The sequence below is a fragment of the Ammospiza caudacuta genome, chromosome 7 (assembly GCF_027887145.1).
Source record: "Ammospiza caudacuta isolate bAmmCau1 chromosome 7, bAmmCau1.pri, whole genome shotgun sequence".
In the NCBI taxonomy this organism is placed as follows: Eukaryota; Metazoa; Chordata; class Aves; order Passeriformes; family Passerellidae; genus Ammospiza; species Ammospiza caudacuta.
Genome location: NC_080599.1, coordinates 48,401,832 through 48,429,029, shown reverse-complemented (window position 1 = coordinate 48,429,029; position 27,198 = coordinate 48,401,832). Strand labels below are relative to the sequence as shown.

General features: G+C 46.0%; 1 protein-coding gene across 1 annotated transcript; it reads right to left on the bottom strand.

Moving 5' to 3' along the window:
* Positions 1-1,107: 1,107 nt before the first annotated feature.
* On the bottom strand, positions 1,108-27,198 carry TNNI3K (TNNI3 interacting kinase). Its single transcript, XM_058808277.1, has 25 exons — positions 27,159-27,198; positions 26,478-26,586; positions 25,057-25,142; positions 22,562-22,659; positions 21,999-22,109; positions 18,238-18,336; positions 17,815-17,953; positions 15,748-15,892; positions 15,555-15,659; positions 14,917-15,011; positions 14,191-14,340; positions 13,584-13,670; positions 13,139-13,195; positions 12,032-12,124; positions 11,889-11,946; positions 11,581-11,775; positions 11,136-11,240; positions 7,222-7,274; positions 7,001-7,053; positions 5,708-5,840; positions 4,872-4,981; positions 3,282-3,341; positions 2,893-3,062; positions 1,557-1,636; positions 1,108-1,435 (listed from the first exon to the last, which is right to left on the bottom strand). Exons 1-25 carry the CDS (start codon positions 27,196-27,198, stop codon positions 1,365-1,367), a joined length of 2,502 nt encoding a protein of 833 aa, XP_058664260.1. The 3' UTR covers positions 1,108-1,364.

Genomic DNA, 27,198 nt, shown 5'->3' with positions numbered 1-27,198 from the left:
CCTTGCTCCACTTTTGTTTTTCTAATCCAGTTTAGTTTCTGGTTTTCAGGCCCAGTCACTGAATGCAGAGTCACTGCCTGGTTACTTTAAGCAAGGGAAAAAGAATGCAGAGATATTTGTAAGATACCTGTTGAAAAACAATCTGTGCTGGAACTGATGTTTCAGATATGACAGTGGATCCTTTCTGCACCAATGGTGTTTCTGGCCAATGCAAAGACCAGAATGAGACCTTATCTCTATCCACCCTCTTTCATCAGCCTCTTCCCTGCCTGTGCTTCTGTAGCTCAGCCATGTGGAGCAGATCATTTTCTGGCCAATTAGAGTCAGGCAGGCAATTTTCATCAGCATCCCAGATGCAGCTTCTCCCTTCTGCTCTGCCCCTCTTCCCTCACAGCATGAAAACTGCCAACCTTGCTTGTACTCCTAGAAAAAATACAGCAGATTTCCTCCAGTTGTAGACAAATCTGGATGTTGTGTTGTTGTGGTTTGCTGGAGCTTTATAGTTCCTCTTGTTCAGCCCCTTCCATGGGAATCTCGTGACTTCCTGGAAGTTGCAGACAGGGTCCAGCAGGGTCCTGGGGAGCCCCATCCCAGGCTTTCCTGCGTATTTATTGTGGCATTTCTACTGTCCCAGCAGCTGCTGGTGTAAATGGAACAGCACCTGAGACAGGAGCCCAGTGGAGCAGTGGTAACCACTGACTGGTACCAGGGGCAGTGCTGGGAGAGCTGTGACAGAGCTGTAACAGCTTCCTCCCAATCAACTTTTCAGCAAGTGAAACAGAACCAATGGAAAACGACCTCTAAGCTTTACTTACTGAAATGTTCCCCATTTTTATTGCTTCAGCACTACTGAAGTAATGGCAGGTGTGCCATTGTCAGAGCCCACCATGCAGTCATAGCTCATGTCTGTCACACTGCTTGAGGCCTCTTTGCAGACCTGCTTCAGGGATCATGGCTGCAGAGAAACAGCATCCTCAATAACATCACAGAACCCTGCCATCAATGGGAAATACTGATTCCTGCTCAGCCAGGGAGGCAGCTCTGCCTTGGCCACACAGACAGTATTGCAGATAACTTTTGTTACTTTGAAAAAAAGACCCCAGAAAATATCAGCGTGATTAACTCTGTAATTGCTTCTAGAGGAAGAGTTCAACTTCTGCTGCCCTGCCTCTCTTCTCTTTTTCAATGCCCCAGGGTCAGAGGTGGTGCTGCAGGGCACGGGGTGGTCAGCTGAGGGAGTGCAAAAGCAGAATGCAGGACAGGGACATTTGTCATCAACACCCAAGCTGTTCAGCCCAGGGATGGCAGCGTGACACTCAGGGCTCCGCGGTGATGCCGGGCTGGGGCAGCGGACGCTCCCTCCCTCAGCTGCTGTCCTCCAAGCTGCTGCTGCAGGAGTGGAACCTCATGGTGCTCAAGGGGTCCGACACGTAGCCTGCGGAGCAGAGAGGGTCCCTGCAGCTGGCACAGAGTGCTCCCCAGCCCTGCCCCGCAGTGCCAGCACGGCAGCCTGGCCCGTGCCCCGGCAACGCGGGCAGCGCTCTGCAGCAGCTCACCGTTCTTGTCCACGGCTGGGTACTGGAAGGTCCTTCTCATGTCATCCAGAGACAGGCCCTGAGAAGGGGGCTGCCCACTGCTGCAATTTAAACACGAGGTGTCAGTTTGTGAGACTGATGATGGCACATCTCCAGACAATGAGCACTTTTTTTCCAGAGTGGAAGGAAAGACCATGAGACATCAGCGTGGGGCCTGGCCACAGCAGTGCAGTAAACAAAAAGCAAGAATAAGTCATGAAGTGAGACCATGGCCCCCAGGGCTTACTGGCACACAGTTACCTTCTCAGAGTAACTGCCCTCAAATACTCCATTTGGGGCTTCACAACTGTCTCTGGATTGCCATCTTGGAAACAATTCCAGGCATCAATCCGGGGTCATTGACATGTATTTTATGTGTCACTGCTATAAGGTTCTTGCAAATACATTTCTCAGGCAAAGAAGATAGTGGAATTATCTTCCAGTCATGGACAAAACCCACTATCCTGCTAACGTGGTTCATCCCTGATCCTAGAGATGGGAGTTGCTATGCTTGCCCTTGAAACCAGTTCTTAATGGTACAATAATGTAGATCCCATGTGTGTCCCTACCTTAAAAATATCAGGCATTCTTACTGTTCTGTAGTCATGAAATGAGTGATACCCAGCTTTTAGGATGTACCCTGGTAGAACCAGTCCCAGAAATGCTGACTGCCACAAACCTCTGTCAGGCTCTTCCTTACATAGTTGTCTCCTGCCTCTGTAGCTGCTGCAAGGCTCTGGATTCTGTCTTTCTGTCTGTCCACCTGCCCCTTCCCTTCTCAGCAAGGACACTTTCACCTTCCCCCGCTGCTCTCCCAATGGAGCCTGCGCTCTGGGATGGACAAGCTGATGGCACAGGTCCAGTGCTCTCCCCTCCTGCCATGCCACCTCCCAGCAGCACAGCCTGCTTCTGTCCTTCAGTCACGTCAGGGGAACCTGAAGGGCGCGGTGGCTCATACCCACCCCTGTGCCCAGGCAGCCTGGGTGTTGGGTACCCACCCCGTGAGCAGCCCGGGTGTTGGTTCCATACCCACCCCTGTGCCCCGGGTGTTGGTTCCAGGCAGGGTGTTTTGTACCCACCCCATGCCCAGGCAGGGTGTTCCGTACCCACCCCTGTGCCCCGGGTGTTGGTTCCATACCCATCCCATGCCCAGGCAGGGTGTTCCGTATCCACCCCATGAGCAGCCCGGGTGTTGGTTCCATACCCACCCCTGTGCCCAGGCAGCCCGGGTGTTGGTTCCATACCCACCCCATGCCCAAGCAGCCCGGGTGTTGGTTCCATACCCACCCCATGCCCAGGCAGGGGGTTCCGTACCCACCCCTGTGCCCAGGCCGCGCAGGCCCGCGCGTTCACGGCGTACTCCAGCTCGAAGCGGGTGCGCAGCGCGGCCACGTGGCTGCGGCCAGGGCCACCCCGGGCCACCAGGCAGTCCGAGGAGGACGAGGGAGACAGGGACCCGCTGCTGTTGCTGGAGGCTGGAGACATTAACTGGATTAAAAAAAAAAAAAATAAATAAAGGTACCATTATGGCATATTTACAAGTCCTTCCTCATCTCTCTCATAAGTCGCATCCCACTTTTCCCTGGACTTTTGCAGCTGCTCCAAAGCCACCGCTGTCCCCGGCTGCTGCCACTGTCCCTGTGCCCACTGGCACTCCCATCCGCTTGCACACACACAGACCTCCCCTGCTGGCAGCCAGGTCCTTACCTCAATATTGCACAGACACTCCTCTAACTTTGTGACAACTTCTGAAAACTCTGGTCTCCCCTGTGAACACAGCAGGAAAACCAGAGCTGGGTTAAAAATGGAAGGGGACAAATCTGATGGGATTAGATTGACACACAGGGAAGGGATGAGCCACAGTCCCCATCATTTCCCCTCTCTGAACTTCATGGCATAGCTGTCAGTCTGTCTGGGAATCTGATGAAATCTGCAAGTTCAGTGCTGAGCTACAACATGAAGACGTGTGTGCATATGAACTTTAACTGCAATTGATCTGTCTTTCTGTAACAATTAGATTTCAGCTAATGATGACTAGATCACAAAAAAACTATCAATAAATTATTGGCTCTGCTCTTTAGGTTGACTTTCTCTCTGGCCATGAACAGGACTTCAGACACAGCAACAGCAGAGATGAGCAGTGGATGAGTTCCTGGCCAGCCTGTCTGTGTGGCCATCCTCCTCCCTCCCTCGTCCATGAGAGTTGCACTTAATAAAACTGTTTACTTCTTTACAGAGCTCAGCCCTAGGCCTTATGGCGAATTCCCTAGCTCTAATTAAAGCTCACAAATCCAATTAGCCAATGAAAACGACTTCTCAGGAGATGCTGCTAATCTTCTAATCACCAGTTTGCCTTTGGAAACAGCTGCTGTCAAAAGATTCTGGGAAACAGATGTTCAACTACCTGATAAATAGAAACAGGGACATGGCACATGGGAACTAGTTTTCAGCTGGGATGAGCCTTGAATGAAATGAAAGATAAATAAAAGGATACATTTTCTAACTTGGAGGCATGTCATGGCCATCCAGCAAAACCCCCACTCCCTTTCTTTCCTTTAAACTGAGCAGACCTTTGGGGACCAGTGGGGGATTTTACTTGAGAACACTCGTTGAGCCCCAAAACTCACCATTTTTCCATAACAAATGGTAGCAAAACACTTTTAGTAAAGCAAAATAGAGCCTAATAAAGAACGATAGCAAAAAACCCTTAATAAAGATAATTTTGGCAAGTTTTTGATCACATCTTGTGCAAAGTTCTGGCCATCCATGGGCTGATTGAACCATCAATAGTTTTATAGTTCTGTCCTGAAGCTCTAAAGATGAAGTGACATTGGAGTCACAAATGGGCAACAAACTGTACTGGGGCTCTGAAAAGATGGTGTCTCCTTACAGGGGCTGACTGGCTGTGGGAATGGTGACAAGACACAGGGACTGTACCCATCTCAGTGCCCACCTAAGTCAGCACTTTAATATGACATCTTATTAATGAATTTAAAATGAATGTGTGTTACATGCTGTCATTAACCATTGCTTACAAAAATCTGAGAGCAGCAAGGAATTTTCTACTCATTCTGTAACAGCTCAAGTCACAATCAGCATTACGTGATTAATTAAGTTTTGTTGAAAGGCTAAGTGTTAATTTACTTTCCTCCTCAATTCACCAACTCTCCTGTATTTCCTGACACACCCCATTACCTGCTTGGGGGCTTTCTGCAGTGACCCTTCCCACAGAAACTGTGATTTTGGGGGCATCAGCCAGAGCTAAGAGCCCATTTTCCCTCTGCTGGGGATACTCACCTCAGGACAGGCGTTCCAGCCCCTTATCAGCAAGGCAGAGATGGGCTTGGGGATGGAGTAGCCGATGGGGGGACGGACATGGTGATAAGCCATGTCTGCTGCTGCTGCCGCTGCACGGGACAGCCAGAGACAACAACCATCAGCACCTGGGGTCACCCCAGGAACACCCCTGCCCACACTGAGACACAGCCCTGCAGTCACACCAACCCCAGGAACACCCCTGCCCGCTGCTGAGACACCCAGCAGGTGTGGAAACCTTCTGCTGAGCCGTCCAACCAACGAATAAAGGCTGGCTGGAGGTTAAAGGAGGCTTTTTCCATCGGACCAAGAGCAGACTGGGATGCCCATGCCATGGCCCCAGGCCATCTGTCACAGGTCAGACAGCAGTGAGGGTCTCACTGGCACAGGGGCTGAACCCTCCCTCCTTTCCCATGCTGGCTCTGACCTTGTCCTGCAGCACTCATGTCCCCTAACAGCTCTTGTCAGACACCCAGGGGGCAGAATCTCACGAGTGCAAAGGGCAGCCCTGGAAATCTTGCTCTGCTGTTGTACACCCCCCTTTACCCCTGGTTTGTGGATGCTGTCCTGAGGCACACCAAGGAGATGTACCAGAGAATGGCTCTGCAATCCCAATATTCATGTGAGAGACAGACACTCTGTAGTCAGTGTCTTGTTGCTAGTCCTAGACCTAGATAGGATAGTTCTGTGCTCTTCACCAAATGCCGTATCTCAGCACTTAATAGCACACTTCAGTATGGTATGGGTTAAAAATTACACAGTGCAGCTACTTCTCGACTTCAGCAAAATTTAAAACATTAATTCATTGAGCATGTTACCTGGTTTCAGGTGAGCAAAGGGAATTTCCCCTGTTAACAGCTCCCAGAGGCACAGAGCGTAGCTGAAGACATCGGCTTTGATGGTGTACCTTGTGCACTGGGTGAACACCTCAGGGGCCATCCAGCGCAGGTTCTGCACACCAGGAAACAGCAATCACACATTAGCAGTGTTTGCCTCCTCAAACAAGCACCTATTCCTGTATTTGTATGCTTGTTTTCCTTTGTTTCCATATTTCCTGCCTCCAACACTCCATAAAATAATTGGTAATCTGCCAGGAAAAGCTTTCACCTGGCTTGCAAGATCCAGTCAGTGTGTTACAGTGCATGATATGTACCTGCATTAGCTTGGGGCTGTCTCAGGTCCATAGAGCCACAGATGTTTCTTAAAACATCACAGTAGGGTGAGAATAAAAGCAGAACCCCAGGCTCAAGGTCCAGAGACCACATCACACGGTCTGAGAGATATATGCCCACATGCCATTCAATGGGAATTAACCACTGCTCCAGCTGGCAGAAGTAAAAGCTGGCAATAGCTGCATTGGACTGGAGCCTGCTCTCTTGGGGTCTCGCTGCTCCCTGCAGACCCCCAGTTCTGAGGCTGCTTCACAAGCAACTCCTCTCTCTCTGGGGTGATGGGTTCAGGGTGGATTTCTAGAGTCCTTGTGCTCCCTACCCTCCACCACGAAGTGAGTGCCACTCCTGAGTGTTAACCAGCTGCTTGCCAAGGCCTGGGGCAGCACCACCATCCTCTGGCACTGCCCCCTCCATTCCATGCCATCACCCACCCCGGGCCACGTTAACAGCTGGGATAATGTGAACATTCCTGGCCGTGGAGTGACACACAGCACACATCTGGACGCAAACCCACGAAGAGAACAGCTGTCTTGTAAATCTGACTGTGAGCAGCAGGCTGCTGTGAAGAAAAGAACCGTGAAATAAGGGAACCAGTGCTGAGTAGCTGTTAGAAAAAGGAACCACCTGCCAACAGAATGTGAGTAGGGAAGAGTGGATTAAAAATAACTCTTTAGTAAGGAATTGGAGCAACAGAGCTCCAAAGATAGCCTTATAAAGCATTGTTTTCTGCTGCAGATGTTATATATTCCCTCATCTCTGTTATTGAAGACAGAGGAAAAAAATAAAATCAAGACAGAGAAACATTGAGAGAGATTTGATACTACACCTGTCCACCTATTCCAATAAAGGTATTTCCAATGTCTTCTTCTCCTAAACTGTGTTTGCCTGCCTATTTGATATTAACTATGTGGAATAAAGCAAGAAACAAAAGAAACAAACCCCAGGTTGTTTTGTCATGTTGTCTTCATCCAGGGATTGTAGAAATCGAGATTCTGAAACAGAGCAAGAAAAAGAATTACTCTCAGGCCAATACACTTACTATACAAAACTCCTACCTTAAGTGCAATTTCACAGGGATTTCCATGTGCCCCCTCAGAAAGCACATGTTTACTTTTAGAGAATTTGGGTTAATTTATAAGTGTTTCATAAAAACTCCTTACCTCCAAAATCAGCAACTACTGCATGACCATCCTCATACAGGAGAATATTGTGACTGGGGAAAAAAAACCATAGGTAATTGTTTGATAGCATCTTAAAGACGGTGAAAATGCTATAGTTTTTGGGTCCTAGCTAAACATTTGAGCTCAAATTACCTCCTCAGATAGCTAAATGTCTATAGGTATGCCTCATATTTACTGTTAGAAAGTACACATTACCCCAAGAGGGCAAGCCAACCTTTGACTGACTTGTATGCAACAAATCCAGAGAGACTTTTAGAAATCAGCAACAAAAACTCAGGGTTTCAAACAAAATGGAAACCTGGGGAAAGACCCAGAAGCTGCTTTAGCTAGGTCACAGGTTTCCAGTTCCTCTGGGGATGAAGATTTCCCTGCCCCAGTCACTACACCTTCATGGCACAGGGCTGTGGAAGGGCTGAGCAAATCACAACATAAGGAATGTGGACACAACAGTGCTCTCAGGATATTTATCAAATGCTGACTGAGCCAAGAAAATTCAGAAGAGTGAAAAGTGTATGAAAAACAGAAATGAAAAAGTTGGCAAGAGTTTACATGAAGAGGGAAAATGGAAGTAATATTGATGGTCTCAACAAAAAGCACAACTTGCTTATATTAGAGCTGCGGATACAAACAAGAACAGTCAAGTGAGGAACACAAATTTTAACAGATAACAGTCTTAGGACAGAAAAAAATTTAAGCTCTCTCAAGCAGCACTCCCACAAATCACTGTCTTCAAGATTTTCGCCTTCACCTAAATCCAACCCTTGGGATGATAAATTTAACCATAAAACTGTAACCATGACTCTCTTGATTTATCTTTGATCTGATTTTAGCTCTCACACGTACTTTCCATCAAAATATTGACATGATTTTAGTATGACACGTGGAATTGTTTTGAGACCCACACCATATGCCAACTGAAAATATGAATCAAACACAAGGCTGAACTAGAGAGACTCTTGAAGGCTGTGCCCCAGGGTAGGTGCAGGTACACAAGCCATACAAAGCTACAGACTTTGCTGTGGTCTTTGCTCAAATTTGGCCTCTGTCAGCAGGGACAAAAAATATCACCATGTCTCAATGTGAATAAACTGCACTGAGCCCTAGCTTCAACTTCAATCTATTCCAGGATTGTGTAGACCTGAATAAATCCAACTTGACAAGTCAAGACATAATGAAGACCTAGGCTGACAGTTTTTGTGGAGAAGCAGAGAAATAAACTGAAATTCCCTTTCTCCTCATGGCATGCATCAGCCTTTCATAGAAGCACAGAATCTTTGAGACTGGAAAAGAAGTCTCCAAGACCCCCAAGATCACAGAGTCCAACCTGTGACCAATCCCCACCTTGCCACAGGCCAGAGCACTGGGTGCCACGTCCAGTTGTTCCTTGGACATCTCCAGGGAAGGGAAATACACTACTGCCCTGGGCAGCCTCTTCCAATGCCTGGCCACCCTTTCAGTGATGAAATTCTCCCTGATGCCCAACCTGAACCTCCCCTGGGCCAGGATCTGAGCAACAGTGCTGAAATGCTCATCTTGCTGCTGAGTGCATTGATGGGCATATCTGAGAGCAGGAAGCAGGCTCTGGGAGGGCTTTGTCAGTCTGCTACCTCCAGGAAGCACTACAGTTACTGATTTTTCTTTTTTAAAGTAAAAAATACACCCCACAGAAATAAGGCTTGGAAGGTACATCTTAAAAATGCTATTATTGCCTCAGTGGCACTTGAAAATTTGAAAACCTCAGATGAAACAGGTAACTCTTAAGCTTGTGTTTTGAGAAATACAGCAAGAAAAATCCAAGCTGAACTGAGCTGGCAGAAGACTAATACTGAGTTCAGCAGAATCAGAAATTAATTGTCTTCTGTTAAGGTCACACAGGGATTGCAGTGGTGAGAGCAGGCATTGTTCTCATCATGAAACCATGGAAGGAAGAAAACGAGATAAGAACGAGGAGTGTGCAATCATCCTGGCTTTGTGAAAGGACGTGGCGCTGGGTCTGCCAGGCACGGAGGCCTCTCTCTCCCATGGCAAGTGACAGGCTCAGCATGTCCCTTTCACAGGGATTCGGGCCATTAAAAGATCCTTCTGCCTTTAACATGCTGTGGGTGTAATGAAAAGCAATGGATATTTTAAGATTTCACAAGGGATATTTCAACAAAGAGGAGTCGCAGACTCCATCCTCATTACACCAGGCTGCCATCCTCTCTTTCATCTCCCTCACCAAGCAGCTCTCAGAAGTGTTCACAGATAGTCAGAGTCATCAAAAGCAGGTCAGTCGCTCAAAGGCTTCCTCCAGCCATGTTCAGCTGTTATGGCTTAAATTAAATGGATAATAAAATGGTCTCTTTTATTAAAGTGCTATAATCATCGTGGCTGCCATCCCTCACCATGGTGTAAGTGGAAATAAGTTGATGCATGTCACCGTTTCTGATAGCAGTCAGAACTGAAAAGCAAAATAAAACTCCCAATTATTCTTCAAATGGAAGGATAACCCCTTTTCCAGGGTAGAGACACGAAAGATTAATTTTCCTCTCTATTCTGTCAAGCCATATTGCAGGTTTATTTAATGCATTATATGCAGTGCATTAGATTTCAGAATTCACAAAGGTGGTTATGAGTTATGTGAAAATTTAAGGTAAAAAATATGAGGCTCCTGTGAAGCCACTGGCAAAACTTAACACAGAATTTCACTCTTAGTCTTTCTCTTAAGCTGTTGCAAAGATTTTCATCTGGTAATTGTGCCTGTGGGTTGGCTGGGACTCATGCTGCAAACATGACTCCTGCTCTTGCACTAAACTTTCAGAAGTTGAGTTCTCTCAGCAGCACACATGAATGGCACCAACAACCCCAGAGCACATTATCTTCTGACCCTTACAAATATGATCTGTATGGCTGCTGTGGGGCTTTCTGGCTCTCTAGGAAGGTACTGGTTTGGGTTTTCTTTTGAGGAAATAATTCTCTAAAATCCTGCAATGCAGAATTGTTCTCCTCAGAGCCACCAAGGCATGGGGCTGCACTGTGAGGTCTGAGCCTTGGCTGCCCTAGAGCAGTTCCACAGGCTGCAGAGTCAGCCATGGGGCTCTTGGCTCGTGCCACTGCCTCAGGAACAAGGCTGTCCCTTGGAACAACACAGGTTTGTGGCCTGGAAGCACTGGGCAGGGATGCAGGTATGTGAAGGAGGCTCAAAGCACAGTGCAGATGCCATTCCAGCCTGCCTATAGCTCTGTCAGCCCTCGAGAGCAAAGGACCATGTTTTGGCTTTAGCAAAGGGTCATTTTCTACTTCAATCTTGCAGTCAGTGCAGCTCAGTATTTCATCCCCTGTTGCTGCAACATGCACAAGACTGTTCCCATAGCTAGAACAGAAAGAACAGGCTTTTCCCTGCAGATACCGAGGCCTCAGTGCTCCCACTGGGACACCACCAAGGAGATGGAGGAGTGCCCAGTCCCATGCAAGATCCCAGCTCCCAGGGGCAGCAATCAGAGCTGCTTGCTGTTAGTTAGCTGTAACAAACGAGCTCAGCAAACCAAGAAACACACCAACTCGGTGACTGGGGGGAAATATTTACACAAAAGAGACAAAGCAAAGGGATGGAGAGGAAGTGAAGAGGGAATGTGACCAAGTGCCCTTTGACAGACGGTGTTAGGCTGAAACTCAGCACTGGAAAACAGAGATTCAGGAAAACAAACAGGTGCAGGAAAACACTGTCAGCTACTGCAGCCTTCCAGGACAACCACAGTTCAGCTATTGTGACTTGTACAGGTTTGTATAAAACCCCTGAGATTATTTTCAACTGAGTGCTAATGAGACACTGGGGTTGCAGGACACTGCACAGTGTCCCTGTGGCTTTGAGCCTTCATGTTGTCTAAATTTTTAGGTTAGAGACAGAAACTGACCTGTTCAGATCCCGATGTATGATGGGTTGTGTGAGATTGTGGAGGTACTCCATGCCTTTGGCCACATCTACAGCAATGATTAATTTAGACTGCAGATCAAGAATTCTGTATTTTGTAAAATAAAATAAAAGATTACCTGAAGTTAATAGACAGTTGAAAACTATTCTGATCTGTAAATCATGCAACATTTAAAACTGTTTTACATGCAAAATAATGTTACATAATCTATGTGAAGTAAATCTATATACTGTAAAATAATGACAACAACAAGTTTGTGAAGACTTATCAGTTTATCTTGTACACCTAATAAACTGAACCAAAGCTCAGCATTTTCTAGGGTGTTCCTTTCCCTGTTGTCCTATGCTGAAATGGATATTTACATCAGCTTAGATTCCCTGCTGTTCCAAATTCTGTAAGCAGGCCCGCTGGTGGATGAGGGCAATACCTCTTCTGCTCGTGGAGCAGGGAGAAGAGTGATCCCCCCGAGATGTACTGGGTGACAATGGCAAACTGGCTGGGGTCATCCAGGCAGGCTCCCACAAACTGGATGACACAGGGGTGGTTCAGTCGGCAGAGGATGGAAACCTCGCGGCAGAACATGTCCACATCAGACTTGGAGCAGTAGGTGTTGGCTCGGTAGCTTGGAGTGACATGAGAGGAAGCAGAAGGCAAAGGTATCATAAAGTATGGGCTTTTGAAATGCTTCAAACTAGGTGACTGACCAAGCAGGATGGAAAAGCACGACAAACTTACCGTTTGATTGCAACAATTTTATTTCTACATCGTCCCTTATAGACTTTTCCAAAAGACCCTAAAATAGTTTAAAATAAATAAGCTCAAATATGTTTGTTATGAACATGGAACATTTAAAGTGAATGCCTTTTCACTTCTGGTACCTGAGCCGATGATCTCGTGGAACTCTATCTCAGAGAGCTGCAGGTGGAAGTGTGATGGCAAACCAGCACGGAGGAGGAGGACATCAGCCTTTTCTGCAAGAGAAACACCCATTCCGTTTGTAAAACATGGCCGGGGGAGGACCAAGCGTAAAAGCACTGAAATTCAGAGCTCTTGCGCTGGGAAAGCTGATTTTTCCCTGTAAATGGACTGCCAATCCTGCTCTCTGCTACAGCAAAGCCCAGTGACAGACACATCCTTGCAATGCCACAGGCTGCCTTGGGCCCTCCTGGCTTTGGCACCTGCCAGCCATGAGCACTGCCCCACGTCCCCAAACTCTGCCTGAACCATGGGATGGTAGTGCAGAATTCCTTACATGGAGAATTCATCCCTTCTTTCTGTGCAGCCAGTGCCCATTGCTGCTGCTGGGGATGCTACTCCAGAGCTCACTGGCTCTTGGTGAAATGTGGAATCTAAACTTTGCAACTGAATTTAGTTGTCAAATGTCTTTCTCTTGTTGAAATTTTTAGTTTATTATTATAAAGTTTATCAGAATATTTCTAAACAGAGCATTTTGATGCTGCTATGTGAAGGATGCAAGGATTTGATGACATTCAGAGTGAACATTTAAAGTTGAAAATTCAAAGTACCACAAAAAAAAAAAAAAGAGGAAACATATTAAAATATCTTAAAATATTTATCTGAATGTTTCAGCTGTATTTTTTTCAGAGCAACACAAATTATTTTTGGACAGAAATTTTCTTATAAGGATAATTCAGGCATTCTATGGTGTGATTTAAATGATACTTTGCATTCATGGAGAAATGGGTATTTCATTAGTGCTATTTCACATCACAGCCTTTCCTCAAAGAAATAAAAAGAAATATATATATATTTTAAAAATTAATGAAAACAGGACAAATACAGGAATTGTCATTATACTGAGTAACAAAGCTAAGTATGTTCCTAAAATTACCCCAGGGAAATAGAACAATGTACCACAGAAAGTCCAGGAATAATGAATCCTGTGTAGGATGCTCAGGCTGACAGACACATTGGATCAAAGGACCACAAAAGTTCACGTTTTCCCAATCTGCCATTGCAAATACCTTTTGTCATGCTTTTAATCTTCCCTAGGGGGGATGGCACTGACACGTAGGAACCATCTGAAATAAAGAACAGAAGGAAATGATGGAGTTCAACGACAACATAAGTGATGGTGCTGATAAATTAATGAGTCAATGATGCCAGAAAGAATTAATAATAAAGGGTGAGAATTCAGATGAACACACCAACACATCTGATGGGAGCTGGCTTGGGCTGGGATACAGTTCATTTTCCTCACTATACCAAGCACAGCAGACTGGGGTGCTGGATGGCTGCAGCCTCGAAAGGAATCTGAGTATGGCCAGAAAGTGCTGAGTCTCATGACTGTGATTTTATTTGTGCTGGACAGGACTGACCCAAAGCTCTCTGACATGGGTGGAGCACTTCCAGAGATTTCAGCAGTCTTTGGATCAGGCCCCTTGAATAAAATGATTGCTCAGCCCATACCTCCTCCAGGCTGGGAGTATTCATTGCAGGGGGATTCATCCTGAGGTCTCTTGTAATGCTTCAGGAGGGTCACAATTGCATCGTGACCTAGGAAGGAAAGAGAAATATGAAGATTTGCAGGTAACTCAAAAGACTTAAAAAATATTATTTTATACTAAATCAGGGTATTTTTTAAAAAAATGTAAAACATCACTATTAAATATGCAAACACATGGTGATGCTAATCTAAACCTACTGTGATTCTTAATTGTAGAAATATGGGAAATTTCTGCCAGTAAAAACAAGCATGTTATTTTCTTGAGTCCACCTAAAATGCAAGATACAGCAAAGGAAAACCCTGCGGCAGAAATCCTGCAAAGGAAATTGACAATCGTCTTCAGTGAACTCTTTTTTGCTGGATTAAATGAATGTTTAGCAGAGATCTGAGATGACAATTGAAGGGCTGGTGTTTATAACCCTTTGTGCCAGTGCCTGGGGAACAGGTGGTGGGAACTCTGTCTGCAGACATTGGCAGGTTGTTTTTCAGTGTTATCTCCTTCCCATGCTGCCCTCTCCTTCCTGCACAGCTTCTGTGGGTTTTGTAGCAGAAACTGGAGAATTGAAATACCTTTCTCATAAGCCCACATCAAACAGGTCTGCTCATCCTTTTCTCCACTGGACCTGCTGGGATCACAAGCTACAAGATTCATATCAGCTCCATTATCCAGCAGGAACTGCACAAGACGAATGTGGCCATGGTAGCAAGCACAGTGCAATCCTGCAACATCAGAGAAGCGTGGGGAGCACAGCTGTCAGAACACAGAACGGGACTGCAGCAACAACTGTAAAGTGCAAATTGATCTCCTCGATAAATAAATATGTTGTCAAAAAATACCTGAGGCAAGAGGTGAAAATTAAACATTAAGGTTGCAAGAACCAATCTATTGCCTCTGCACAATGTGCCACCACTTTGCCACCTGCAAACCCCATTTAACGACTCTGTATATGAGAAAAAGCAAGTGGAAACAAAGGCAGCTCTGTGTAGTGGGGACAGGAGGGTGTGCAGCCCTTCAGACACTACATTCCAGAAGCCTATCTCTTTGCAGAATGATCTGTAACACTACTTAGAAGCCTTAATATGGGAGGAACAGGTTTTGTTACTCATATACACCCTAATGAGCCTGATACATCCTCACTGAAGTCTTATCACTTCTATGCCTCCAGTAAAAATATTTCAAGAAAGCTGTGCTCTGCCTGAAAGGTACTGGGGTGCTGGAAATCCTGGTGGTGCATGGCTTCCCAATATTGTGGGGCTGGTATATACCCTCACACACAGTAAGTATGGAGATGTTACCTGTGTGCCCATCTCTCCCCTGATGATTGATGCTTACAACATTCTGGTCAAGAAGAAACTTGACAAGTTCTATGTTCTTTCCATAGGTGCAAGCGCTGCAGAAGTAAAGGGAGTGGTGAGTTCCACAGTCCATAAAAGAAGTACTTTGGGTAGGCAAAAAAGAATTCCAAAGAAATAAAAATGCAGTAATAAAGGATGATTAGAAATGTGCAAATGCATGATTAATCCACCAGAGCATATTCATTTTTATTGTTTCAGAAACATTCTAATTATTGCTGAATCACCTAATTTTGCACAGTTGTGCAAACAGTCTGTTCAGACTGGACAAGGAGAGGAACCACTGTCCAATCAGGTGTTGGTGAATCTGATTTTCACTGCCTTGTTTTGCCTCTTGCTTCATACCCTGTCATGTATCTCATGACACAAACTCACCCTCCCTGTGTAGCTCCCTGCTTGCTCTGTCTCTCACCTGGGTGTGGGGAGACATCTGTAACTTTGGGTGTTGTGAGACATCTGTAACTTTGGGTGTTGTGAGACATCTGTAATTTTGGGTGTTGTGACACATTTGTAATTTTGGGTGTTGTGCTGCACGCGTGTGTAAGTGAAGCTCTACTGACATTGGCATTTGAACACCTCACCTGTGGAAAGCTGTTTCACTGAATATATTTTCTTTAGTGAGACTTTCTGTTCCTGAGAGCTGAATTATTTCCTTGGCAACTTCAAACTTCCCATTGTAGCAGGCACTGAAGAGGAAGCCAGTACAGAGGAGTTAGCCAGACCAGCCTTCCCAAGAGCCCCAAACCTGCCCAGCAGCTGCTCCAGGGCACTCACAGGTGTAGAGGTGTGTCTCCATAGATGTTCACCACGTGGGGCTGCACCTCGAAGCTGCTCTGCAGTAAGAACTTGACAATATCATGGTGCCCAAATCGAGAGCAGAAGTGCAGAGGCACATGATCTTCGTTGTCCTGAGCATTCACTGCCGGTTCACCAAGAGAAAGACCACAGAAAGGATTTTATCCTTAACACAGTGTATCTGGGGTGGTTTGGGATGTTTAGTAGAATTTTATGTGTTGTGTCTATGCATTTTGAAACCTCCTGGAACAATATTTGGGGGTGTATTTGTTCAAAATTGAAATTTCTGTGATCTTTTGGATATCAAACCCACATTGCTCTGTGCCACCTGCAGTGCACTGTCAAGGTGATTTTCTGAACTTGGGGCATGACTGCTTTCTTCCATCTGCAAACTTATTGAGTCTTTTGACAAAGCTTTCCGTGAAGGAATCATGAGTTATAAATGACCTTTAGAAACAGCAATTTTGTAGCAAAAGTAAGACAATAACAACATCAACAGAACTGGGAACATCCAGGCAGCACAGAACTGCTGGCATGTACCAGTCGTAGCAAAACATTCCAAGGGCAGTTGCATAGAGTGTCCCTGGGGGATCCTTGATCTGCAGATGGGAGTGCTGGAGCCTGCCAGCTGTCATGGAGCTCCCCATGCCAGGGAGCCTTCTGCCTGCTTATGGGATGGGCAATTGCTGCAGGTTTGGGCTCACACTGCGTTAAAAGAAACAGTTCAAGTTTGTGACCCCAATTACTGGTCTGCACTGAACAGTGCCAAATTTATTCAGGTTCTTTCCCCAGTTCCTTTCATTCCTGGGCACTAAAGACTTTTCCTCTGCTGCTGCATTTACAGCAAGTTTCAAAGTGTGCTACTTTAAGAGCAAAAGGCTTCCAGCTTCCAGTCTCCCTTTTCTTTTTTTCTGTGCAGAAGATTTTGAGTTTAAAGAAAAGGACCTGAAATGGTGCCCCAGATTCTTTCCTTTTGGAATAAACTCTCTAACAGAGGGCAAACCTCCCACTGCCTTGTCATGATGAGAGAACGTCTCTTTTTCCCCCCATTTATTATAATTATTTCAGCCCAGTGCATACACATCGAGGCTGAAACACCCTGAGCTCACTTCTGAAAACAGCACGCACAGACCTGACTGTGCTGCTTCCCTCCATGCATTTTTATTGCAGGAGGAGGATGTGTGATTGCAGGCAGGACTCCCAGAGAACACGGTAAATTGATGTATTAACGAGCAGTACATTTCCAAGCAATGTACTGCTACGTCCCAAAAACCATTTCTCTTACTCTGAGGATAAGACAATCTTTAAATAATTTGGAATTTGCTCAGTATTTCACAGAATCGTAGAATGGCCTGGGTTAGAAGGGACCCTGATCTTTCAGGTCCCTCCCTGTGGGCAGGGACCCCTCCCACTGCCCAGGTGCTCCAGCCCCAGTGTCCAGCCTGGCTGTGGACACCTCCAGGGATCCAGGGGCAGCCACAGCTGCTCTGGGCACCTGTGCCAGGGCCTGCCCACCCTCACAGGGAGGGATTTTTCCCTGTGTTTAATCTAACCCTGCCCTCTGCCAGTGTGAAGCCATTCCCCTTGTCCTGGCACTACAGGCCCTTGTAAACAGTCTCTGTGGAATTTGGACTTCCTTATGAATTATTTTAAATTACTTGCAGCATAATTTTGACTTTAAATCCTTCTCCTACACCGCGTTCACTATTTCTCTGTGCACTTGAGTCACTTTGACTACAGATCCCCACCACATGGCCACATGTTCCCTACCTGAATCAATGTCTAAATAATAAGCCACCTCTGTATATTAATCTTAAGTTTGTTTTTTGCCCCTGTTTTTTACCTCTAACTTATTACTGAAAATAAAGTAAACATGAGATGACAAACCAGCATGCTTAACCAAGGAATGCTTTCCAACTGCTGTTTTCTTGTTTCAGTTGTCCAAAGATGATACACAGACACACATACAAAGAGGATGTGTTAGGAAGCTAGGACTCTGTCTAGAAAACACAGTGTTACAGAGGATTTTTAAATATGTTTTCTTACCATCAGCTTTGCTTCCCTCTTCCATCAAAAGCTTTGTGATGTTGAGAAAGCCTTTGGCAGCAGCCAGGTGGAGAGGTCTGTCCCCAACTTCACCACTCGCATTCACATCGGCTCCAAACTTCAGTAACAGGTGGGTTACCTAAATAATTAATTAGGGTTGATTAAAATATTACATGAAAATAAAACCTTGAGGAAACCAGATACAACAGTGCATTGGGTGATACTATACATGGGCATCTCTGTAAAGTTAAAACAGGGAGAAGAGATTGATTCAATAGGAAACTCATTTTCAAGTTACATGTCTATAAAAATATTAAAATTCTCAAAAGCAAGCACACATGAATTGTGAAAATGCACAGAGCCCAAGCAGCACAAGAGAGGAGCAGGCTCCGAGTGCCCCGGGGCAGGGCTGAGGGCCCTTACCTGCTCGTGGCCGTAGTAGGCAGCGATGTGCAGCGGCGTGAAGAACACGGCGTCCTGCACGTTCACGTAGGCCCCGTGCTGCAGCAGCATGTCCACAGCCTGCAAGGAAACAGCAACACTGCCCACCACCAGCGCTGGGGGGGTGTGCTACGGGCCCGCTACAATGCTCCGTGCATGCATTGCATGTGCTCAGCTGGAGAAACGGGACTTTGAGACCTCATGCCTCCCATTTAAAACACGTCAAACAGCCCCGAACAAACGGGTTAGAAAGGTGCAGAGCATGTAAAAGTGATTAGCTTACAGTACTTGAACTGAACACTGAATGTCACTGATGCTTTACAAATGAGCCTGAAAATCGGCGTGCCACTAAAAAAACTGATTTATTAAGTAAGAGATGCAGAAATGGCCGTCTGGCTGTCTCAAACAACCTTTAATTTTCTTCTAGCCATTATGAACAAAGAGCTGTAAACATACCAGAGTTTTTAGAAGTGAAAAAGTCACACAAAATGAAAGATCCTTTTAAATTTAAATGTGTGAAGGTAAATCCTCAAACACGGAAAGATTTCTTTGTATTTTAGAACATAACAGCTCTTTGGCTTCAATAAATAACCCTAAGTGCTTTCTTTCAAATTTTTTTTTTTTTTGGTCCTTCAGGAGGCCCATGTTTTTTTGAAAGCTATGAACTCTCAGGAAATGCCTTGCTGCATAGCTGCCAAAATAGAAGGCTGAATGAAACCACTTTGGGTTCTACATTGAAGCCCGAGGGGGTTTTCCTGAAGCACAAGGGAGTCCTTGGGCACACAGAGGGCTTGGGCTGGGGATTGCTTCAGAAATTCTGCATACCAGTTTGATGGGTGCAAAGATTTGAGAGTCATGATGATGAAGGACACAGAACCATGAGTCAGGACAGGGTAAAGAGCTGGGGTTGAGGCGCTACCAAGGACGGGGCAGGGACCATCCTGCACTGTGCTGCTCACACCAGTGCCTGCCCATGGAGAGTAAAGAGCTGGGGTTGAAAGGCTACCAAGGATGGAGCAGGGCCATCCTGCACTGTGCTGCTCACACCAGTGCCTGCCCATGGACAGCCCCTGGAGGAGGGCAGCCAGTGCCAGGTGTCACCGTGCACCTCTGTCACCGGCTCGCTCAGCTGAGACCCCCAAATCACATAAAACATGCAACAGCAAGGACAGTCAGTCCAGCCCATGCAACTCTCGAGGGCTCTGAGAACACAAACTCTTCCCAGGCAACATCAGTGTACAGGGATTGCTTCTTTACACAGTTACAATTATTCTTTTTTCATAGGAAGGCCTGAAGATATTTTCTGCACAAAGTGCGTGCCCTGAAAAATGTAAATGTATCCATTTCCCATTATTTTTAACCATTTTTCCATGGCATCAGCTATGATTTCCCCCAGAGGCAGCACTGCAGGGCCAGGTGTGATTATTGCCAAGTGTGGGGTTCTGCATCCTCCCTGGAATGCCCTCAGTGCTGCATCACTCTCGTTGTGATCCCCTCTCCCCCTTTACATACAGTCAGAATTTCCCTTGCCAAATGTCACATATGTTTTGCTGCTGATTTCAAAAAAGCATTTGACTACATAACAAAAATCTGAAGAGAGATCCCCTGAGATCTTTCTGCTGGCTGTTCTATCAGCTCAGCAACAGGCACTCAGGGGATGGGTGGGAATATGCTCAGCTGCTAAATAAAGAACACACTCCATTATTTAGCTAACACAGCTGATTCCCTCCACTGTGTTTCCTGTGTCTGGCCAATTTTCAATATCTTGGTGAGCCAGAGGTGGGAACATAGAGCCAGCCAGCCAGGGATTTAATGGTTTGGTGGCTTTCAAATGCTTAGTCTACTAAGACATTTTCCAGCAAACTACCATGAAAAAAACCTGAAGTTGTAGCTGTTGTCTCTGAAAAGAGATGTTTGGGCCCGTAGCTTTTACATTAATATAACTGAAATGTCTTTGGATTAGGCTGATTTTAATTTAGCCATGAAGTGTGAGGCTGTAACACATTCAGGGATGTGAATAACTCCAATTAATAACTCCTTATTCCCCTCAAACTCTTTGGGAGCTGGAATTCAAAATTTAGATTCATCTAGAAGCTTTCAAGGTGGATCTTCAAGGTGAAAAAACTGTGTTGAGTGATGTGGATCCATCCCTGATGATGAACATAAAACTAGATGGGTTTTGACACATTTTCCAGGCTGTAGCAATTGCACCCGTGCCTGCTGCTTTGTGATCCCCTGATAAATAGAATTCTGTGCGCTGTACTAAGCAAACTCCACTCAAGTGTAAATGATGAGAGGGGTACAGAGACAGGCTTGATAGTCTCCCAGACAAGATATCTTTCTAGGAGAGAAGAAAGCAGTCTTAGAAAGCACTGAAAGCTGTCATAGGCATCACAAGTAGGAGGCTATGCTGGAGGGATGTGCAAGGATAGAAATACTTCAGAAACTAAGTAGGAAAAAACCCAAAGATTTTTATCCTCAGGAGACTGACAGTGAGTGGAAGTGAAGTTGTAACCCAGGGGACGTTCCCAAGCTGCAGAGAAAGCAGCTGGGTGGGCTGGCCTAAGGCAGCCGCAGCATCCCAGAGGGGTTCACACCGCACAGCCTGGAGAACAAGGGGAGCTAATGCTTCCCTCTCCTTGCACAACCAAATGTTATTTCAAAACAATACTTTAAACGACTTGCACAATAGTCTTACTTTGCAATTTTTCTTAAAATTCTCTTACAAAAGGTTTATTAATCAGAAGTTTTTTGAACACTCAAGTCAATGATCTCACTTCAAAGACAATTAATTAAGCCACTCTGAAGGTTAGAGGGAGCCAACAAAAACCCCATGAGACAGACATCATAAGGACTTTGTCTTTTGGAAAAGGGCAAGGGGTAAAAACCCACCCTTATAAAGGGGTTTGAAAAAATTATTCCATGTTTCCACAAATATTAATGAAATTGTGGACAAAACAAGCTACTTTATCTGGCAGAGGAACTTCTAAGCTGACTGAAAAACTCACAGCTATGTAAAGAAGGAAAGCAAGAACTTGGACCACGAATCCTTGGTTCCCTGAGCAGCAGATGAACCAAATGAGTTTATATATATATATATATATATATATATATATATATATATATATATATAGAGTCCCACTCTATATAGATGCTTCAGATACAGAGCTGATCATTCCAAAGGAAGAAATAAGAAAGTTTTCAATACTACTAACAGTTTATTTCTTATTGAGTTAATATTGTTGGGTTGTGAGCACCCTAAACGTGCCCATAACCTCAGCAGGAGCTCAGGACAAGGGAGCAACAGCAGGTCTGCCTTTGACATTTAGGGCAGAAGGCCCAGATGTTTTAGAAATTGCTTGAAACCCCAGAGTGCTCAGAGGAGATCTCTTTGTACTGTCCACAAAGGAGACAGTAAATACCTGAGAATGGGACCATCCCAGAGTCAGGGCTCAGGTTAACAGCTCCACCATCATTCTGCACTGAACTATCACAAAGAATCATCAAGATTGGAAAAGACCTCCAAGACCTATCAAGTCCAACCTTTGACCTGCGTCCTTTTGTGCATGTTTGTTCAGTGTAAAAATACATGCACAGATACGATATTCCCAAAACGCAGAAAAAATTAAACAAAATCCAGCTGTACTTAAGCAGTTCTGAATTGTGTTTTGAAAGACAGTAAACCAGAACGACCAGCCAACGCCAGCACTCACCCGAGTCCCGCAGAGCGCAGGGACACGTACCTTGTGGTGGCCGGCGATGGCGGCGACGTGCAGCGCTGTCAGCGCCCCGTACCCGACCTGCTGGATGTCCGCCCCGCCGTGCAGCAGCGCCGTCAGCAGCTCCGCGTTGTCCTGCGGGCCGGGATGAACGCACATCATTCCTGGGACAGGCTCTCGCAGCCGCAGCGCGCAGCCCAGCCCTGGCTGCCGTGGAGAGGGAGCAGCCGCGGTGCAGGGGCCGAGTGCCGCGGCAGGCGGGGGCAGCTCTGCCAGCACCAGGCCTCTCTTCTCTATACTGAGGCCTGGCTGCTGAAAAACTCTCTGTCCTCATTTTATGGTGGCACTGGACAGCTCCTCTGCCTCGAGCTGCACTGGATGTTGCACTGGAGTTGCGCGAATGACACTGCAAAAGCACACGCTGATTTCTGTGCATGGGCTCATTAAAGGGCATTTCTCTATGCACCACAGATGTGAAACTTACATTTTCACCAGAAATAATGACTAGAGAGCTCATCTGGACAGTTCAGACAAATCAGTTGCTCAGTTCTGATTTCCCGTCATCAATTCTATTTAAAATAATTTACCTTATAAGCTGCCAAGTGCAGAGCTGTAAATCCATTTCTCGTTAGTCTGGACGGGCGCAGCCCTTTTAGCATGAGAGTTCTGATGTGGGATTTGTTGCCTTTAGAGAGAAAAGTGGAGAAAAGACAGTTACAGGAAAGAACATGCAGATGAGGCAAGAAGCTCCTGTGTGAGTTTGAAAGCAGAGAAATATCTTGACTGCTGACCTGAGGCAAGTAATAAAATATATATTTTGAAACTTTAGAATGATGAGATTGATGGAAATACCTCATTGGCTGGGACAACTGCAGGTCTGGCCACATGCCAGCTCACTGTTTGTTCACACTTTAATGAGGGTTTGGTAAGGGTAGCTGAGCTTCTAGAGAAGCAAACTCCTCCTTTGGCATGCAGAGCATGCTGCAGAGAGCTCCATGAGCCAGAAGGTGCTTCTGGAGCCTCTGGTTTCCCTGTCACTGAGCTCCTTTGCCATCTCAGAACTGGAGCATTGCTCTCCCTACACAGGACATCCTCACAAGGACAGTCATTTTGGGCAGTGCTAATGTGGCTCCATTTATGTGGTCCAGGCCAGGAGCTTTGCTCTGACCTTTCTGACACACAGTGAATAAATACATAAATTCAATAAATTCATCTGCCTTTTGAGCATTTGTGACAATAGCCAAGGACAATGTCAGATCTAGCAGTTCTTTGCCCTTCTCTGAGTGTTCACAGAACTAATGATAAGTGTGTGTTTTCCTAAACTTCCTCTCAGCTACCCCATCTGCACTGATGTTCCCATGTATTGATGCCATCTTTGGATAGGATCTTGCACTCAAAAATGACAAGTAAAGATCCACTCATTTTTCAGTAGTGCAGGATCAGGTTGTTCCTCATAGTGAACATCTAACTAAGATTGATAAAATCATTTATGCATGTCAGTACTTTGCAGAGCTGAAACCTCAGGGTAAAAGTCTCTGCCTCTCTCAGCCAGTATCTGCTGAAAATTGTATAACAAGAGCAAAGCAAGTACATGAACTAATGACTTTTTTGTGGATAACAGAGCAGCTGTGTGGATCCAAGTGGAAAATCCCACCATTAGTATGTTTGTATGAGCATCCCAGAACACATCTTGCCCTCCTCCCTTGTGTATTCTGATGCGCTATCTGGAAAAGCCCTATCAGCTGATGCTTCTCAGCAAAGCATTTCAGTAATTCTTCTTTTAATCAGTGTGAAATGAAATACAGATATTTTCATTACGGTAGAAAAGTTGGTGGTGTAAGTACCACAAAGTGCCGCTACAACAAGGTTCCTGTCCTGGAGCCCGAGCCAGGACAGAAATGTGGAGCCAGAAATGCTCTGCGATGGGTTTGGATTGATCAATCAGAAGCAATTTAGGATGAGCTGAACACCTGCAGTGGATCATGCTGCATCATGCACAGAGCCTTGGTCAGACGGAAGGATCAGCCCTTGTTGGGCTCCACTGAAGCCTCGGGCAGGGCAGCTCAGAGCCCTGCTGGGAACTGCTGCTCCCGCTGAGGCTTTCCCTGAGGGCCCAGGCCTCTGCCAGCCAGAATGGACCCGCGCTGGGGCAGGGTGCCCCACACACAGCTGAGAGCTGCTGCTGCAGCTGAGGCTTTCCCTGAGGGCCCAGGCCTCTGCCAGCCATGGCAGACCCGCGCTGGGGCAGGGTGCTGTGCCCCACACCTACCCCACACATGCTGCTGAGGCTTTCCCTGAGGGCCCAGGCCTCTGCCAGCCAGAAGGGACCCGCGCTGGGGCAGGGTGCTGTGCCCCACACCTACCCCACACATGCTGCTGAGAGCTCCCTGAGGGCCCAGGCCTCGGCCAGCCAGAAGGGACCCGCGCTGGGGCAGGGTGCTGTGCCCCACACCTACCCACACATGCTGCTGAGAGCTCCCTGAGGGCCCAGGCCTCGGCCAGCCATGGCAGACCCGCGCTGGGGCAGGGTGCCGGGCCCCACACCTACCCCACACATGCTGCTGAGGCTTTCCCTGAGGGCCCAGGCCTCGGCCAGCCATGGCAGACCCGCGCTGGGGCAGGGTGCCGTGCCCCACACACAGCTGAGGCTTTCCCTGAGGGCCCAGGCCTCGGCCAGCCATGGCAGACCCGCGCTGGGGCAGGGTGCCGTGCCCCACACCTACCCCACACACAGCTGAGGCTTTCCCTGAGGGCCCAGGCCTCGGCCAGCCATGGCAGACCCGCGCTGGGGCAGGGTGCCGTGCCCCACACATGCTGCTGAGGCTTTCCCTGAGGGCCCAGGCCTCTGCCAGCCAGAAGGGACCCGCGCTGGGGCAGGGTGCTGTGCCCCACACCTACCCCACACACAGCTGAGGCTTTCCCTGAGGGCCCAGGCCTCTGCCAGCCAGAACGGACCCGCGCTGGGGCAGGGTGCCGTGCCCCACACCTACCCCACACACAGCTGAGGCTTTCCCTGAGGGCCCAGGCCTCTGCCAGCCATGGCAGACCCGCGCTGGGGCAGGGTGCCGTGCCCCACACCTACCCCCACAGACGCAGCACAGGTGCAGCAGCGAGAGCCCGCTCTCCGTGCGGTAATTCAGGTTCACTTTGCAGAAGGCTTCATCAGAGCTGAAAAAGGGATTTCACAGATGAGTATTTCTTTCATCTTTCAGCACAGCCTCTTGCATACAGGAAACATTTAAAAGAGAAATCTCAATGCAATTTTTTTTGAGATGCGAGGTTGAATTTATACCCAGGGTACAGTCTGTAAATCTAGAAATACTTTACTACTATCATGTTGAGTGGTCCAGATTTATTGTTTTCTGAGAAATCTGGCTATGCAATCACAATATATACATTCTAAATTTATCTAAATTAGGGGAAATCAGAAGAAAGACTCTTTAAAAATATAAACAATCCATATAAACTACACGTCTATATTAATGTAATAATAAGTATGATGTATTTTTAAAATATGTGTATTGATTTTAAAATCAATGAGTAGGACATGCATATAGCAGGGGCCATCTTGCTAAATGAAAAGAATAACCAGGAAAAGCCTATCAAAAAGTGGGTTTATACTCCACAGATGAAATGACAGGGGCAGTGATCACTGTGCTTGCTTACAGGTTGTTAAATGAGACAGTACTCGGACATTTTAGCTTTTGTCATTGAGCCTTGTGGGTTTCCTTCAGCACAGACTAATTTGTTAGTGATCCATCAGACACTCTAAGTAATTATATTTGTTGAAAACAAAATACACCTACAGTTAATATTGCTTTGGAGAATCTCAATTTTGGCCTGCCCATAGAAGTTTCCATCCAGTATCAGCACACCCGTGACCCTGAGTTTGCAGAACACTCGGATTTGTGTAACAATAAACCCACCCTGAGGGAGGAGCAACCATTACAGGTATTTAACAAGGTTACAATAAAAAAGAAGTTTCGATACTTTTCTCAGCTCCTTTCCAGTCTGTGAGCTGGGAGCTGGCTGCACTGGAGCTTTGCAGGTAACGAACAGGTCTGTGTTACTCAGCTGGGTGAGCCTGAGTGTGAGCATGTGCTGTTCTGAGAAAACCAGTCCCATCCTAACTTTGAATCCACTGCTTTTGTGTTTGCTCACAGTGGTACACTTCAGCAATATTCCTGTCTGCAGAAACACACCAGCAAAACTGAAAAGTGCACAGCAAAATCAGACATTGTACTAGAGCTAACTATTTTACAAAAGTATATAAGTGTGTGTTGTAAAATATTGGCATTAATAATCAGCTGCCACTAATTTTGGTACTCTGCTGTGGGGCTCTAGCCAGCACTGTGATGACATATTCCCAAAAATAGACATAAGGAACATGCATTCCACACAGGAGAAACTCTGTCCATATAAAACACCTGAAACTGGAAACACTGTTTGATAACAAATAGTCATTTTAAATAAATCGATAAACAGATTCACAGAATATTTTACCTGAAAACGTGCTTTAACTCTGCCAGCTCCTTTTCCTTGATTTGCAGGTCGTCCTCCAAGCGCTCCGTGACTGTGGCATAGGATTCACTGACTTTCTTCTTCCATTCATCTACAACAAAAACTCCAAACTGATTAAACACTTCAAAGCACAGAAATAACAATGTCGCAGTAACCAAAACACTGGATTTTTAAACGTCCAATTGTACAGTTTCACATATATTTCTAATAAAGTTTAAAATATTACAGCTATTAAACTGTTCCTACTGCAGCTAATATAGAACCATATACAAGGATTTCAGAGACAGTGCATATGTATTTTAATATTAAATAATATTCAAGAGAAAACTTAAAGTTCAGGTTGCATTTGTTAGTTCTTTTTTCCTCAACAGACACACAGCAGAAAAAGGTTAGAGACTTAAAGGTTTTTCTCATGAAGTATGAGTTAAATCAACATAGTATACAAATTATTATGATCTTATATTATTGCCCCAAATAAATTTAGTTTAGTAGATTTTTTGGCTTTTTTGTCTTCTTTCACAGCCTGTATCTGGGTTAAGTCAAGAACAATACCTGAGCCTTGAACTCAAGAGTAAACCAGGAATGAGTTATCTCCTGAAATACCATTTGCTCCTTTCTGATGGATGGATGGCACACTGCCTGTAAAAAAGTGACATTAGTTACCCGTGCAAGTCTGGGTTGGTCTAGATTTATAATTTCCCAT